Source organism: Coenobita brevimanus, chromosome 51, assembly GCF_032717465.1.
Source record: "Coenobita brevimanus isolate Jiangsu-jjx chromosome 51, ASM3271746v2, whole genome shotgun sequence".
Lineage (NCBI taxonomy): Eukaryota > Metazoa > Arthropoda > Malacostraca > Decapoda > Coenobitidae > Coenobita > Coenobita brevimanus.
Genome location: NC_137004.1, coordinates 8,295,081 through 8,313,434, shown reverse-complemented (window position 1 = coordinate 8,313,434; position 18,354 = coordinate 8,295,081). Strand labels below are relative to the sequence as shown.

The following is an 18,354-nucleotide window of genomic DNA, read 5'->3' as shown; positions in this document are numbered from 1 at the left end:
TCTTACAAACTTTAAGAATTATTATTATTTTTTTAAATGCATAAGTGAAAAGGGCCTGAATGGCACTGGGGCAATTATGGAAGGAAAACAACAAATTATTGGCAGCGCGAAGTATTCATAATATCCACTTCCGGCGTCTTGGGGCTATAAAAGGTGAGCACCTGCGTGAGCGAGTCAGTCAAGCTCGAGAATTTCTTGTTTTTCTGGGAATCTGTGTTGTTCATTTTCACATCAGCACAAAGTTTAATAAAGTATTAACAAGTCACCATATCTGGTGCAAGTTTGCTGGAGGAGTAACTGAGGTGTAATAAGATGGAGAAGTTGGGGACAGACGACAAGGAAGTGCTTGTGAAATCTTGCGTGGAACTGATGGCCGAAGTTACTGTCATTAAGAAACTGGGTTTTGGGGTGGATGGACAAGTGCTGCTGGTCACATACAAGGGTAGAAGGCTTGTTTAAAGGTAGGGTACGAGCAACGAGATGTGTTTGGCGATGAGACATATTGGCAGGCACACGTGATGGCCAAGTTGGACGGGATCGGGGGAGCACCCAAGGTGTATGCAGTTTGCTCCGACCGTAAAGTGATATTGACGGAGAACGTGGAAGGCACACCCATGGAAGTTTTTTATAACAGCGGTTACGGCATTGATAGTTTTGACAGGATCCGGATTGAGAATGGTGTGCGACAGGAGGTGAAACAGATTCATAAGGCCGGTTACATGCACAACGACATCCACGAGATGAACGTGATGGCGTGCGGACAGCCCAGAAATTATGACGTTCATATAATTTATTTTGGAAAGAGTAGATTGCTGAATGCCGAGGGTATGAGTGCTGAAAAAATGATGGCCAGGAATCTGAGCCGCGTAGAAGCTATGATTAACCGGCTTAAGTTCTGAAGTGGGTTGTTATATCAATGGTGGTGCTTGGGCTGGTTTGGCCTTGCTGATGGTCTGGGTGCAATCTTTTAGCTGGGTTGCTTACGTATGAATGCTTACCATACCTATGAATACATAGTGGGGAATTAACCCCTACACCACGGGCATGTTTACCAATGTTTTGCGTGTGCCGTGGGGTTATTCGGGCTTCGACACACTCTCAAAAAATATTTGCCAAAAATCAGTTATTAGTCCTAGAATAATAAAATTAAATATGCTTATGGCACATACCTTCAGCTTTCTCCTGGAATGTTTGTTGAGCCTTCGTCTGTTACTGTAGGACTTGTGGAGACCTCTGAAGTTGGGTAACGAAGTCTCCACTTTACACTTCCCGACAACCCGTAATATAATTACCACAGCCAGATATTAACACTATAAACACTACTCTATGATTTTCAAGTAGTTTGGGATCCATACTCCAAAAAAACAACAACTGTGAAAGCAATGAAAATTACGAGCGCGTCTGAACGTCGCACTTGCGCTAGTTCGCTCTTGGTACTCTGTCATTTATTATTTATAAAACCCCTCACACTTAATATTTCTGTTATTATATAACACTCATATATCTACAGTCTTTATCCATAAGTTTCCTTCAGTAGTATTAGTTTATAGTCACAGTAGGGATTCAATTTCCTTCAGTAAAATACGTAGCATTCACTTTCTCGTCTTGTATACTAGCATTGAGAGTGAATGTCACTTTCAATTTCCCTCTCATAACTCATAGTATTCAGACATGCTAGAGTGAAACTTTCACTTTCATTACTCCTAGGGTATATACTCGTATTCTTATAATACTACTCATTTACATTTCTATTTACGTTCTCTATTTTATTTACGTTATTTACATTTCTATTTTATTTACTCTGTGTTATGCACTGTCACTTGAAGTAACTTATAAAACTATTTTCCACCGTTCACGTATATTTACATTCATTACTTTCACTTGCTGTTTACACATTATTTGCAATTCCACTTGCACTGTTTTACTCAATAGAAAGATCGTAGTTACTCTTTTATCAATTGTCAGCCCTTTACCTCTTTCTACACGAGGCTTAGTAGGGGGTAAAGGTCACAGGGCCCTTTGCATGGGGGTAAATAGGCCCTGAAGCTAGCAAGAGCGAACAGACGTACCCCCACACTGGAAGATGAGAGTGAACTGATAAGGGTGGGCCGGAGTGGAGGCCTACCTAGGGAAAGCAGTACTGCCAACGTTCAGCCTCTTGACACATCTATTTATAGCAAAGAAATGATTAGCAGGAAATCTAGACATTACATTATAAATTAGGTAGTTCCAGGTGAATGTAAATATCACTTAGGCTTCTCCCTTCCCTCCTTATATGTATATTTATTACGAAAATAGATTATACGGCATATTTCAAGGGGAAATAAAGAGCGAAAATTTGCGAACGAGTGCAAGTGAAGTGTTGTCAGGTGATAATTAGCCAATTCCAGGTGTATGGCACTCTCACTTACCTTATTTCTTTCTTGTATATATTATTTGGTATAAGAATAGGGCATAGGGCTTATTTCAATGGATGAAATCAGTGAAAAATTCCAGGGAAGATTTACTTAGCGTAGCACGGCCAGGCAGGCGAGAGGATAGGGTAATGGAGGGGGGGTAGGGAGGGGAGTCAAGAACGGGGAGAAATGGCTAAATTGTCAACAATGGATGGGAGTACAGATGAGATTAGGAGTGCTGACTAGTATTGGACATTGGCAGTACTGATAGATGATACAAGCCCCCACTTGGAAGCCCGGGTGAATTCAAAATAACACAGAATCACAAAAGCGACGTCCCGCGGTATGATCTCTTGCTCCCAAGCGTCACGAAAATGACGCCCCACAGTTAAGGGGTTAAGAAGCAGGCTTCTTGTGGTGTTCCCCACCTCTTAAGACCCGTCAGCCAGTGTGCCTTAACCCGTGGCATCCCGTCGACGTTCTTCCACGTCCTCACGTTTTGTCACTGCCAATCTCGTCGACGTACTTTAATGCACTGCAATTGCAAAGTCCATAATTTCCACAATTTTCAAAATTCGCGCGAGATTTTCGATTCGCCCACCTACCCAAGCCTCCCCTACCTGCCACCAGGCGGGCAGCGTCCCAGACCCCGCGTGACCCGCACGTGCCCTTGTCTCGGTCACTCACCTGTTAGCAGTGACCCAGGTCAGACATGGCGCGTAAAGGTCTCTCAGATGACAAGATACAATCCGCCCTGGATGCCTTCACTGGAGATAGTGATTCTCCACTTGATGATGATGTGGTGGATCTAGATTACGTGCAGCCTGAGGAGGAAATAACAAGCAGTGATGAGAAGGTCCCTTCGCCCCGGAAAAAGGGGTATGTCACATATCGTAAGGCAAGGGAAGGCCAGCCTGCACCCAAAACACCTGCACGGACCTTTCTCCATCCCCTAGAGAGAGATTCTGATGAGGACGAGGACGAGGATGAGGACGAGGACGGCGGCTTAGGACGTGATATTGCCTCGTGGTTGGGGAAGGAAAAAATCTCACCCCGAGGATCAGAAGGTGGGGCGAGAAGGCAAATAAGGTATGGTCCTAGTGTTTTGTCTGGGGAAGGCGAAAGTGCTGTGGTGGGAGTGCGGGGTGAAAGGGAAAGTGGTGTGGCGGGAGTGCGGAATGAAAGGAAAAGTGGTGTGAGGGAGGCAGCACGAGCACGTGGTGCACGTAGGTCTAGGGAAGAGGAGGTGGAGCCACTCCCCAGCACGTCTTTTGCCCCACAATATTCCCAAACTTCCTCCCCACATCCTGGGGCTGTGGGGAAAGGAAGGAAAGGGAAGGGAAAGGGTAAAGGAAAAGGGAGAGGGAAGAGAAGTGGGAGTGATGAAGGGCGCCGCTCTCCACCTCCCCAACCTCCCCCACCACCCTCACCTCCCCACCCTGACGAAGGCGACGATGGGGATGAGGCTGGAGACGGTAGTGTCTCATGGAACTGGGAAGATGGGAGTAATTTTACACCCATCATTCACCCTTTCACTGAGGAGTGGCGGTCTGGTTGCACGGCTCCAGGTGTGCATGCGGGTTCCACTAGGGTGGATTTCTTCCACCTGTTCTTGGGGAGGCGTTTGTGGGGCGCATAGTGGAGCAGACAAACCTATTTTCACGAACACAGCGCCATGAAAGTGAACGTCTGGGAACAACGAGCAGGCATTCCCAGCAATATGACTATTCTGTGACAATTTCTGAGATGTTCTTATTTTTTGCCCTGGTTCTCTTGATGGGTGTTTTCAGAAAAAATCAAATACCGGCATACTGGACCACTGACCCAATGACCATCACACCTTTCTTTGGAAAGGTGATGAGTCGTAATAGATTTCAGTAGATTCTCGGCCGCCTCCACTTTTTTGATGCAGAGGATCCAGCTAATTGTAATAACACTGATAAAATGAGGAGAATTAGGCTTGTATTTGATCATTTACGGGAAATGTTCCACTCCTCATTTTATCCTTACAGAGACCTCGTCATAGACGAGAGTCTTGTGTTGTGGAGAGGCAATATTTCCTTTCGCCAGTACATACCCAGCAAGAGACACCGTTTCGGGTTCAAGATCTTTGTTATGTGTGACTGTAAGACTGGTTATGTGCAAGACATAGTCTTGTACACGGGCGCACAGACAGATATAACAGAAGATCGTAGTATAGGACTCTCAGGGGCCATGGTGAAGACAATGATAGAGGAGTACCTTCATTGTGGTCATGTGTTGTACCTGGACAACTGGTACACTAGCCCTCTTCTCGCTAGGTTCCTCCACCAACACAACACCGGAGTCTGAGGTACAGTCAAGAGAAACCGTCGCCATATAGTCAAGATAGGGAGGAAACTTGACAAGAACGAGGTGGTTTTCTTCCACGCAAATAACATTCTTGCCACCCTGTGGAACCACAACAGGGAAGTTTGCCTCTTATCGACTGTATACAGCCCCCTGATGCACCGCACACACTCCGTTGATCACCGTAGTGAGAGGAGGCGCAACGTCTGGAAACCCAAGTCTGTACTGGACTATAATCTGAACATGAGGCAAGTGGATCAGTCAGACTCGATAATTTCCAGTGTGGACTGTGCCAGGACCACGATGAAGTGGTACAAAAAGCTCTTTTTCCACATGCTCGACATCACGGTCCTGAACGCACACTACCTGCACGCCATGACAACTGGAATATCAGAGACCTTTGAGGGGTTTGTGAGGGAGCTGGCACGTGAAATAATCGCCAGGCATGCCCAGGACAGGCCCACACACCGCACACGCACCCCCATGGCTGCCCAGACTCCCCTACACCTCGCAGGACGCCACTACCCTAGCACAATCCCTTCCCAACCAAACCGTTGTAAACCCCAGCGGCGCTGCCATGTATGCAAGCACTCGACAGTCAGACCAGCCACTCAGAGAAAAGACACAAGGTACGAGTGTGCAGAGTGCAATGTTGCGTTGTGCCTTCAACCCTGTTTCAGAGAGTACCATAACTTCCTACACTACTGAAACTGTGTGGGATGGTGATATGATGCTCAGTATAATGGTAAGGCCAGTCAGTATGTGCTAAGTCTTATATAAAGTTGAAACGGGTGTAATGTTTGCAGGAAAGTAATGTATAAGTTGAGAAATAGTGAAAGTTGAAAGAAGTGATATCAAAACTACACCCACTGTGTAAATCTGCGAAAATATGACATTCAGTATAACACTCTGGTCAGTAAATATGTGATAGCAAGAATATAAAGTGGAAACGGATGTAATGTTAGCAGGAAAGTAACGTATAAGTTGAAAAATAGTGTAAGTTGTAACAATTGATGTTACGAGTACACCCACTGTGTAAATCTGCAAAAATATTGCGCTCAGTAGAACATTCTGGTCTGTAAGTATGTGATAGGAATGATATAAAGTGGAAAAGGGTGTAATGTTAGTAGGAAAGTAATTTATAAGTTGAATACTAGTGTAATATGAAACAAATGATATCGCGATAACACTCACTGTGTAAATATGCGATAATATGATGCTCAGTAGAATAGTAAGGTCTCCAATTATGTGATAGCAATGATATAAAGTGGAAACATGTGTAATGTTAGTGGAGAAGCATTATATAAGTACAAAAATAGGTTGTAAGTTGAAATAATAGTCATAGCGACTTCACCCTCTGTGTTATTATGAACTATAATTACGCTAAATATTATCGTAAAGCCTGAAACTATCTCAAAACAGTTCTCTAAAGTGGAAAAGTGTTTAATGTTATTAGGAAAGTATTATGTAAGTTGAAAAAACACAATACGAGTTGAAATAACAGTCCCAGCGAGTTCATTTACTACGTAAATAAGCGCTAACATTACGCTAAATGTTATCGAAAGGCCTGTGAATACGTAAAAACAGTTCAATGTAATGTAAAATGGTATAATGTTATTGGAGATGTATTATGTAAGTAGAAAAAATGATATGTATCATGATTCAGCAATGTTAGCGATTCACTGTGAACAGTTTGGCCGATTTCGCCGGTTCGCCCGATGGTACAATGCTTATTTCACCTCTATTTTTGTATAAAATCCAATTTACTCTTGTATCACATGTTTTTATGTTTGTAATAAATACATATCTACTTACTTTCATTGGTTTCCCAGACTTATAATACCATAGAAAACATGAGAGCCTCAGACCACCTACAGAGAACACGGTACCTTGTGTAACGAAGGTATACCTGTTTAGGCCACTTATGGACCCCGGTGAACACTTTCTTGGTGATTGACCATTGTTTCTGACCAAAAGCGAAAGTTTTAGCAAAAAAAATTTGGGTCCAAAAATGGTCAGGATTGGGGGGGTACCAGTGGTGAAAAAGTGGTCGGGACGGGGCGGATTAACGATTTAATGTGGCTGTCATACCAGGCTTTAAATGTGGCTATTGTTGGGCCGGTCACTACACTCAGGAAGTGCATTCCAATAGTTAATGACTCTAGTGGAGAACCAGTTACCCTTTAATGTTGTCCTCCAGCGGTCTGGCTTCTGTAGCTTAAGGTAGTTCCCTCTCAAATCATTCATGTTCCTCTAGAAGAAACGAGTGTAGGGGATGTCCTCAAATTCGTGTAATAGTTTATATGTTTCAATCATGTCCCCTTTGATTCTCCTATCCTGCGGTGTCTGTAGCTCCAGGCGGCGATATCTCTCCTCATATGGCAGTTGGGCCAATTCTGGGACCAGTTTCGTGGCTCTCCTCTGTACTCGTTCAAGCGACTGAATATCTTGTTTCAGGTATGGAGACCAAGACTGAGCTCCGTAGTCCAGAACTGGGTGGACCAGGGAGAGGTATAGTGGTACCTGTATCTCTCTGTTTAGCACAGAAATATTGCTCTTTATAGTCCCCAGGTGACCATTGGTTTTTCCATTTATCTTGGGAACATGAGTAGATGACTTAAGATTGTTTGACACCATGATACCCAGATCCTTCTCTTGTGTTGACTTCTCCAGTGCTGTTTTTTAAGCTGGTAATTGGCCTGTTGGTTGTTGTAGCCTGCATGGATGGTCTTGCATTTATCTACATTAAATGACAGCAGCCACTTCTTGCTCCAGTTGTCCAGACGCTTCATGTGGGATTAGATGTGGCTTAGTTGTTGGTCTAGCTGTGGTTTATCCTGGTTGCTGGCTAAGGTTTGGTTAAGTTGCTGGCTGAGGTTTGGTTAAGTTGTTGGCTGAGATTTGGTTAAGTTGCTGTCATTGAATGTAAATAACACAAGTTATTTAAACAAAATATTATGCAATGAACCTGGACCAACTGCTTGCCGAGGGGATGACAAGGCTGAGGGAAAAGGTGATGGAGGAGATGAGAAGGCTGGGAGTAGAGGTGCTGGCCAATGAGGTGATGATGTGTGAGGTGAGTGTAGTAAAGGTGATTGGAATGGGTGCAGTAGGTGAGGTGTCGCTGGTTTGGTTTAGAGGCGAGAAGATGGCAAGAAGCCATGGTGATGGCTCAGGTGGATGCTGCTGGAGGGGCCCCAAAACTCCACGCCGTTGTTCTGATCGGCCGCTGATCTTGATGGAGTACTGTGACGGAATTGCTTGGACCAGTTTTATGCCACCGCCTCCCCCTCCGAGAGGGCGCATATCGAGAGGGATTTCCGAGCGAAGATTCTGGAGCTGAATAGAGCTGGATACAGTCACCAGAACCTCAACTTCGGCAACATCCTGGTGTGCAGACGACCGGGGCAGTATGAGGTACGTCTGATAGATTTTGGTTGTTCAGAGCCGAGGACGCCCGAGTACGAGGCTGATGATTTGCTTAAGGTAGATATGAGAACTGAGTTGTTGCAAGAGGAGTGTGGTGGCTGTTTTGTGAGTTTGGCTGTGATGGTTGTGGACCAACCGAAGGGATGACAGGCACTTCCTACATCTCAGTATACCTAAGTGTACTGAGGTGTAGGATACTACGTGCCAGCTGGAGATTAGGCCAACTGGAGACAATCAGGTTTAAAAAAAAAACGTGCTTGGCAAATCACCTCATGGGTAGCATGGAAGAGTTTGCATTCTGCAGCCTATCACCACAGCACCTGTAATGTAGCTCATTGTTTTGTTTGTAAAGACTCCAGCATGTTTCCATGTGTCGGCCTTGGTCACCTAATTGTGGATCTCCACGCTGCTTGGTCACTAGCAGCCTCTCTGTTCAGTCCCCCATTTCTGTGCTCAAGCTGTATTACCTCATCCCAAGTACAGGTATTCGGTCTGCATCTCACAACTCTACCCTCAACATTCACTCCTCTCACCCTCTGCACCCTGCTGTCATCCTCCATCCTTCTCTTCCTAAAACCATCTCAGTCCATCTTTTCTCATCTCACCACCAATACATTCAAGTCCCATCCTTCCTCACAACTCTTCATTCACACTCCTAAGCCCCTCCTCCTTTCATTCAGTGATGCATTAAGCATCCACCAAATCATCCTCATTTATTAACACATGAGCCTACAAATATTCCCCTCCTTTACTCCCTCTCTCACTACTGCACAGCATTACATGCCTAACACCTGCTGCAAACACGGGCCCCTTAGCACAGAGGGAGAGTCCTTATCCTCGTTGCCAAGCCAGCTCCAGCCCCACCTCCAGCACATATCATGTCCCCCCAAATAAGTCTCCTCCATATGCTCAACAGACTCTCCAACAATACTAATCCTCTCTCACATTTCTGCTTTATACTATCGCCCAATTGCTTTAGCATCCTATATCTCCAAAGTTTTTAAATTTGTCTGTAAAGAAAAAAATTAAAGCACCTTCCTTATCAAAACCATCGTTCTGATTGTCAGTATGGGTTCCGCCAAAGACGTTCCACTGGCGATCTTGTCACCTTCCTTTCAGACTCCTGGCCATCCTACTTTGGTGAAAGCTTTGCCACTGCACTTGACATCTCAATGGCTTTCAATTGAGTCTGGTAAAAATCTTTAATTTCCTAGCTGCCCTCTTACGGTTTCTATCCTATCTGTGCCTTCGTCTCTAGCTTCCTTTCTGGTCGTTCTATAGCTGCTGTTGTAGAAGGCCACCATTCTTCTCCTAGAGCTATCAATTGTGGTGTTCCTCAGGGCTCTGTCCTATTACCAATTCTCTTCCTTCTGTTCATCAATGACCCTCTAAGCTGTACATCTATCCCTACCCACTCATATGGTGATGACCCCATCCTTCACCTTTCCATCTGCTTTCCACAGCATCCATCTCAGCAGTTACTTCAACAGACAAAGGATGAGGCAATGGCACACTGAATGTCTGACTTGGATCATAACTCAGATTGGGGTAAAAGTAATACTATTGCTTTTAATGCAAGAAAAGCACAGTTCTTACATCTTTCGACCCGTCAAGGTCTTCCGCAATAGTATACTCAAATTTTTAACAATATCCTACTCAGTTCTGCACCAACTTTGAATATACATGGGGTTTCATTCAATTGGGGTTTATCTTGGAAAGATCATAATACCTCTCATGCAAAAGTTGCCTCCGCGAGATTTGGTGTGCTAAGCTGAATAGCAGACTCTGTTTCTTCTTTACCCCTGCACAGCTGCTGACTTAATACGGGGGTTTTATTTGTCCCCGTGTAGAGTACAACTGTCATGTGTGGGGAGGCTTCCCACATACGGCTCTTCTCAACAAGGTTGAGTCAAGGGCTTTTCATCTCATTATTTCTCCTCCTTCATCTTCTATCACTTCGCCGCATTGTTACATCTTGATCTCTTTTCTATTGCTACTTCAATGGCCACTGCTCCTCTGGACTGTCTGCTTACATCCCTCCACCACTACGGCGGGCACGGAGCACCCGTCTAGCAGCAAACTTGCATCCGTTTCCTGTCCAACTGTAATGCATGGGTTAATTGTTACTCCCAGTCCTTCATGTATGCAACAGGTCAACTCTGGAACTGTCTTTCTTTGTCTGTATTTCCTACTTCCTATGACCTCCAGTCTTTTAAATGCAGTTTGTCTAGGCATCTCGAAATAAACGGACCTTGAATTTGGCTCTGTTATCTTTTTATTTTTCCTTGGAGGAAACAATTAGTGGGCTTGTAACCTTTGGTTCCTTCTTCCTTGCATATATATATATATATATATATATATATATATATATATATATATATATATATATATATATATATATATTCTCCCTGATGTACCACGCACTCATATCAACATTTTTTTTTTTTTTCAGCCAATAGATATAATAACTTTATTTTATTTGCATTTCCTCACAAACCTTTGTGTTTCCTTCCATCTCTCCAACTCCTAAATCTCTCCTATGCTACCCGCTCATTTTTGGCCAACGACACCATGTCTTCAGCACACAACGCCTCCCATGGGACTCCACAAGAGCTTCATGCATCATGGTAAACAATAAATAGGCTTAAAACAGTCCCCTGATGCACACTCGTATTCACAGAAAACTCACTCAGCGTTCCTCCTCCATGGTACCAATATCACCCAATGGACAAGGGCCAAACACTGGATCTGCCATCCCCAAACTTTCCCTGTTCTAGTCAAACTCCAGCAGTCACTTGTAAGGCGCTCCCCACACATCCTTAATATCCTCACCACCACCCTTCCTTCAGATGCCGCTGGGGTGCTTTTTCGCAGTGGCACCACCTCCCAGGATCTCCTGGGATCCAAACTGTCTCATCCCGGAGGAGTGAGGCGTCCCAGCACTGCTGTTGTTGTGGGGCACCTCTCTCACCACCCACAGGGAGTGCAGCGGCCACAGTGATGATCTCACCAGAGATCTTGTGAGGGTGATCGGTTTCCCCCATTGGTCCAGTGTTCCACCCACTGGGCTCTATAATATGGAGAGGCCATCTCCGCAGCAAGCGTGAGTAGTACAAAAGTGCCCAGGAGTACACAGCGTAGACCTGGGCAGGGGTTTGAATTGGAGTTGCCTGAAGGCATGCCCAGTAGTACGCAGATCCTCCCCCCCTCCCCCCCCCTGCGTACCACTGGGCATGCCTTCAGGCAACCCCACTTCAAACCCCTGCCCAGGTCTACGCACGCCTAATCCTGGACACTTTGTAATAAGTATCTCCCCCCTTATATATATATATATATATATATATATATATATATATATATATATATATATATATCCCATTCAGACCTCCTCTGAATGTAAGCAAGGTACAACTTTCTAGTTACAGGTATTGGTGTATTATGAGCCTAGTAACATGCTGTTAGGGTCCATTTTTCTTAAAAATGTTACATAGATGCTCTATAGAAAAACATTATACTGTCTCGTAGGACTAATCGCTGTGGATAAAGGTAATATTTTCATAAGCTATGTCAGTAGAGAAATAAAATAATTGGTTGGAATGAAACCCATACTTAGAAAAAATAAAAAAATATATATCCTTTTATTTCCTTACTTAGGAAGTATACATTTAGCACCTTCTGCTTACATATCACATTATTCATGAGGTAAAATAAATCAAAACCTTACAAAGAAAATAAAAATTACCATCATAACAGCTTATAGCAAAGATACTGCTTCCTGAAATATTTTAAGGCATCAATCTTAGCATACTACACATTTGGTACATAAAATTTGTAGTCAAAACTATAACTTTGACACATAAATACAATTCTGAAAAGTAAAACTTAAACTTTTGTGTGGGATCAAGGCACTAGTAGCTTGAGCCAAAAATAAACTGAAACTATGCAATTCAGAACTATCTGCAATAATTATATGAAATTATATTATTCCTGAAGTAAATTAAAGCCTTATCAAAAGATATCCAAATTACCAAAATCCCAAACAGCAATGATACTGCTTGCCCAAATTTATTTTGGCATCCATCTTAGTATACTACCATTATGGCACATGCAATTCTTGGCATGGCTAATTTAATATGTAAAAAACATCAAAATAAGGAATGCCTAGAAAATACCATGACTGAAAAACAGCTTATGATCCAAAGTAAGACCCTTCAATAGAAGTGGGATTAATCTGAGACATGAAACTCAAAGAAGCAGTTTCTCTGCAGGTTTAGGCAAAGATGTACCTGACACGATGAACATACTGCCCTTGCCCTTCCATCACAGCCTTCATTTCGACATTTACGGAACGTCTCGCAGATGACTGGGAGATGCTTTGCCCCCAAAGTTCTGAGTGATTTTGATGGCAAAGGTGACTTATGACCATGTTTCACAGCCTTTGTAGGTGGGGGAGTACTCTCATCATCAGACTCATCATTGCAACCAGGCCTGGATGTACAAACTGATTGTCTTTTCTCGAACATGTACCCTCTGATCAGCTGGTCGGCCAATGTGAGTTTGAAATCCAAGTAGTCCATCCCTCTTGAATCACAGTCAGACTTGTATTCTACCCAACTATTTGCTGTTGCAAAGTCAAACATGTGCAGAATAACCCTGACTGTCCATTTTCGGGTCTTAGATGAGCTTCTGTAGTAGCTGAGTATTTGATCATGCACATCTACACCCCCCATAGCTGAATTGTATTCTTTCACTACTCGAGGCCGGTTGATTTCGATGTGCTTCTTTTCAGCTTTTGACCATCTCTTGCACGTGTCTTGTGGATTTACAGCAAATTCACTTGAGGCCATGTAGATGACTTTCTTATCTTGCCATGCTGTTAGAGCAACTTCTCTGTCGTTTCTCACCTGAACATCATTCGAGCCTCTCCCTTCCTGTTTCAGGCTTTTTTCAGTCTTGAATTTGACTTCTTTAGGGATCATATTCTTCTTTATTGTACCAGTGGCTCTTAAGCCTTTCTTGTGAAGCTCCTCAATCAATCTCACACTAGTGAAGTATCTGTCAAAGAAGAGACTAGTACCTGGGTCAACACTAAGAACAAATCTGAGCACTGCTGCCTCTCCAATGCCTTTTGTTGTACCAACTGACACTGCATTATCAAGTGTGCTAACCACTTTGATGAGAGCTTCTTTTCCTTGAAATACTTCAAAATCTAACACCAAACCATTGGGCGATGCCAAAACAAACATCTTCAACCCATCAGGGTTTGGCTTTCCAGGTACATGTTGTCGAACACTTACTCTACCTCGGAAAGGTATTATGCTCTCATCGATGCTTACTTTCTTGGCTCTTGGTAGCTCCAAGCATCTTCCTCTTACTTCATTCAATATGCTCCTCACTTTCCACAACCTGTCCTCCTTCTTCTGTGCCGAGGTGACTTTGTTATCATCCACTACTTTTAAGAAAGACCTTAGTTTGAAAAATCTATCTCTGGACATGATGTCTGCTATGAAAGGAAAGCGCGTCAAACGCCCCCAGTACATACGTAACCTTGGAAATTTTGTTACTGATGTCACAAAATTCATTCCAATGAACGAGGCCATTTCTTCTTTTGTTACATTTAATGATTCCCCCTTTGCTTCTGTGTACTTCATGTTAGTCAAAAGTGTCATTTGCTCTACAAAATCCTCTGAAATGTATGCTTTGAAGTATTCAATGGGGGATAAGGGACCACTGGCTGCTTGACTTGGATTTTCTGTACCAGTGTGTCCAGAGTTAAGTGAACCTGAGAAATTTCTGTCTCTTAAGTAATACAGGCGTCTTCCAGTGGTTGATGTAGCATGCCGTGTTGTCTTCTTCTTCCTCTTCTGTATCAGATGATTCAGACGTCAGACTATTGCCACCAGCTGGTGTTCTGGCCTGAGGTATCCAATCTTCATCATCATCACTGATGTCGCTCACGTCTGCGTTGAAGGGCAACTCATCTGCAAGAGAAGTTATTAATAAGCTAAAGTTTCAAATTCCAATCAGTCAAACTAATTAACCTCTAACATCTCTAACCCTGTGTTGTTGAGTGAAGACGAAGGGGAGCTGCAAGGCTTGGTGGATGAGTTTGGGAGAGTGTGTAAGAAACGGAATCTGAAGGTGAATGTAGGGAAGAGTAAAGTGATGGTCTTTGAGAGAGGTGAAGTCAGTGAATGTACAGCGAGGCTGGATGGTGAGGAATTGGAAAATGTGAGTACGTTTAAGTACTTGGGTAGTGTGATGAGTAAGGATGGAGGTTTGGAGGGTGAAGTGCTTGAAAGGGTACAGCAGGGTAGAAAGGTTGCTGGTTCTTTGAAAGCAGTGATAAGAAACAGGGAAGTGAGCATGGAAGTGAAAAAGTTACTACATGACAGTATTGTGATACCAACTCTAACGTACGGAAGTGAAGCTTGGACGTTGTTGGAAGGACACAAGTCAAGAGTGAGAGCCGTGGAAATGAGTTATTTAAGAGGAGCCTGTGGAGTCACATGGAGAGACAGGCTGACGAATAAGGATATAAAGGAGCGTTGTGGTGTTGATGTGGATGTGATAGGAAGCGTTATGAGGAACACACTGAGGTGGTTTGGCCATGTGGAGAGGATGGAGGGTGAAAGACTGACGAAGAGAGTGTATGTGAGTGAGGTGGAGGGGGAAAGAGGGAGGGGGAGGCCGAGGATGAGATGGAGAGATGGGTTGGAGAGGTATATGAGAGAGGGGGGTGTGAGTTTGGAGCAGGGGAGTGAAATGGCGGGGGACAGGGCGACTTGGAGGCGATTTGTTTGTGGCCACCCCAAACGGGATTGAGGCGTCTGGCAATAGATAGATAGATAGATCTCTAACCCTTGGGTCTGATGTACTTGCCTCCTTTCTTGTGGGGATAGAGGCCACCTGGGCAGGCTATGATGTATCTGAGCTATCAGAAGCTGGAGGACTCTGTCAGGGATATTATTAAACACATGATGGAAGACTGTGTAGCATAAAACCACTTAAGCCAACAACACAATAAGATTTCTGTAAGGCAACCCAGTCTCAGCCGTGGCTTTCCTTAAGGATTCAGGGCTATTCAGCCAGGCAGTTGCTGTTTGAATTCCTTTAGAGTTTATTTAGTAGCAAAGCATGGATGGTACTTTAGGTAAAGTTAAGTTAGCTTAAGTAAGGTATAATATGAAATTGTTTCTGTATAACACCCTCTCTTATTAGAAATATAACTTTTATTTTACTTCATGAAAGCCAAAACAAAAATTTGGCTACTCTTTTATATTATTACCTGAATGGGCCAATTTTAAGAAATAATTTGGTTAGCATAAATTACCATTAAAATCCATGAGTGACACCTGGTTGAACTGATCCCCAGAGTTCACTGTGGAGTCTTGATCCACTCGTCGGCTTTGCTGTCCACCTGCAATAAAAAAAAAATATATAATCAGTAATATTATATTTGTCCCACTTCTGGCAACACCTTATTTTGTTATTCCATCTCAATTTTATTTCTTGCTAAAAACATACACATATTGTCCTGTGTGAGTTTATTCTAGTGTTTGAAATAAATTAAAGCTTTGCCTTAGGCTAGGTTGGATTAGGTCAGATTAATTTAGGCTAGGTTTGGATGGACTATTAGGCAAAGTCAGGTTAGGCTGGATTAGGCTAAGTTAGATTAGGTTAGATCTGGCTGGGTTATATTAAGTTATGTTTTATTAGGTTAGATTAGGCTGGGCTAGTTCAGGTTAGGTCTTCTACATTCACTTTAAAAAATTTCCCTCCCCAACAAAAAAATATCTACCAAGTCCTGGGCAACACTATACTACCAAAACAATGCGTAGTTAAATCCCCAGTTAAAGAGCTACTCTGATTATTCGAGTCACGGCAGTGAAATCGGCATGTCACATGAAGCATGATTTAGTATGAAACACTGCATGCTTATGTATGAACTTCTATAAACTAAAATTAAAAGATTTCACATATTTGAGTAAAGCAAGCACAAACTGCGCATTGCCAAGTACTATTCCACTGTAATAAGACCTGACCAACACAATAATGTTGCGTCACTTCCTTGCCGCCAAAACGATGTTCTATACTACTTCATTTTTCACCCTTTGCACCTATAACCCATCATATATTATTACTTTCTATGATCAACAGGCATTTACCATCAAATCTGACCTATCAACAAACTAAAATACGATGTACTTACGAGGACTAGTGGGTTTAAATGGACCAGACATACTGAATCCCTCTTCCCGTCGCCATGAAGACTCTGATGTAAACATTTTGGGCAGGTGGCGCCTTCTTCCGGCCAGCACAGTCACTAGCTTACTCCAATTAATTTTTCAGGCGGGATAATTAAAAGCTATAGACAATACGAATTTTTACATTTGAGACATTATGATTATTGCCAGGTCTGAATGGGATATATATATATATATATATATATATATATATATATATATATATATATATATATATATATATATATATATATCCTCATTATTAGCTCACATACCTGCTATCCAAATCTATAAGAAGGGATGAGGATTTTGGGGGACTGACTTCTGCTTCCCGTGGAGGTTGGTGATAAACTGAGCAGTCTAGCAGATAATAACCTCCAGCAAAAAAACTTTCACCTACCGAACGACTCTCTCTCTCTCTCTCTCTCTCTCTCTCTCTCTCTCTCTTCATCCAGTATTCTGACTAATTTCTTCTTATTCTCCACACCATTACCGCTATTATTACCTGATTTTAAGAAAACGTCTTTTCATATAATAGACAAATGAAAAACAGTGAAACAGTAATCATTATTTTTTTCCCCCTATACTAACAGCTACACTGGAATCCGCATTTCTCTCTCACCTGGTCCCTCACTGAATGGTTTTAGGTTATCAGATTTTGACCATTGGTCATTTAGGCTGTCACCTGGCGAAAATAAATGAATTATTTGGGGCACTAAAGATAACATTCAGTAAACAAGTCTCTCCTCCATCTCTTTCTCTTCTTTTTCTTATTCCCTGCTTCTACAGTCAAAATCAACCTTCAGCTAGAATCTTATTGCTTTCATTATGATTATTATTAATAAATTTTATTTATCACTACTGGAAAAATAATTACTCTTTGTCTGTGTCTCTCTCTTCATTCTGTTTTCTAACTAATTTCTTCTTATTCCCCACACCATTGCCACTATTATTACCTGATTTAAGAAACGTGTTTTCATATAAAGGACAAACAATAAACAGTGAAACAGTAATCATTAATGTTATTTTTTCCCTATAGCTACTATCACTCAGCTACACTGGAATCTCCATTTCTCTTTCTCACCTGACCCCTCACTAAATCAGATTTTGACCATTTGTCACATAGGCTGTCACATGGCGAAAATAAATAAAGCATTCTGGGCACTAATGATAAATTTTAGTAAACAAGTCTCTCCTCCATCTCTTTCTCTTCTTTTTCTTATTCCCTGCTTTCTCTTTCTTATTCCCTACTTTTACAGCCAAAATCACCTTTCAGCTAGAATTTTAGAGCTTTATTATTATCATTATTAAATTTATCACTACTGGAAAAATATTTACTGTCTGTCTTTCTCTCTCTTGCATTTATTTTCTTCCCATTACTCGTCAAAATCAAAATTACAGCTGAATTAACGACCACTAATATTTTCCATGATTGGAAAAAAAAAAATAACTAAACAAAATTAAAAGGCTAAGAACAGTAATCTCCCTTTGTGAGAGTGTGTGCGTCTGTAAAAATCTTACCACTTCTCGAAAGGACCTATGGAGCTTACAGCTGGCAACTGAGGCTCTCAGGATTTATAAAGCCACCGATGAACTCTGTGAGGGCCCCACTCTTCATCATGGTACGTCAAGAGACACGCTGCGAGAAGTGTGGCAAGAAGATTAACATCAAAACCGCCCACACCTGTGTAAAATGCCCAGGTTGCGGACGATTTATTAATATTTTTTATCAGCGATATCACAGACAGTCCTGTTTACAAGGTGAGTAATCATAAACACTGAAAAATAGCTCTTCTTGTTAAATTGTTTCACAGTATCATTGTGTGCAACCTTCATAGATTTGGGAGAAAGCATATGTCAGGGTGGATAAACAAGGATTGTGGGGAGAGTTAGGGAATACATGGCAAGTTGCTGTAGGTCGTGAAGAGTAGGTATGAGGGTGCTAAAGCTGCTGT

The 18,354-nt window shown here is 42.5% G+C and overlaps 1 protein-coding gene across 1 annotated transcript; it reads right to left on the bottom strand.

The window, feature by feature from the left end:
- Positions 1–6,977: 6,977 nt before the first annotated feature.
- LOC145400142 (uncharacterized) lies at positions 6,978–7,361 on the bottom strand. Its single transcript, XM_080272654.1, has one exon. It carries the CDS (start codon positions 7,359–7,361, stop codon positions 6,978–6,980), a length of 384 nt encoding a protein of 127 aa, XP_080128780.1.
- Positions 7,362–18,354: the final 10,993 nt, after the last annotated feature.

Coding starts and splice junctions, on each gene's coding strand:
- LOC145400142 (XM_080272654.1), bottom strand. CDS start 7,361: ATGGTGTCAAACAATCTTAAGTCATCTACTCATGTTCCCAAGATAAAT.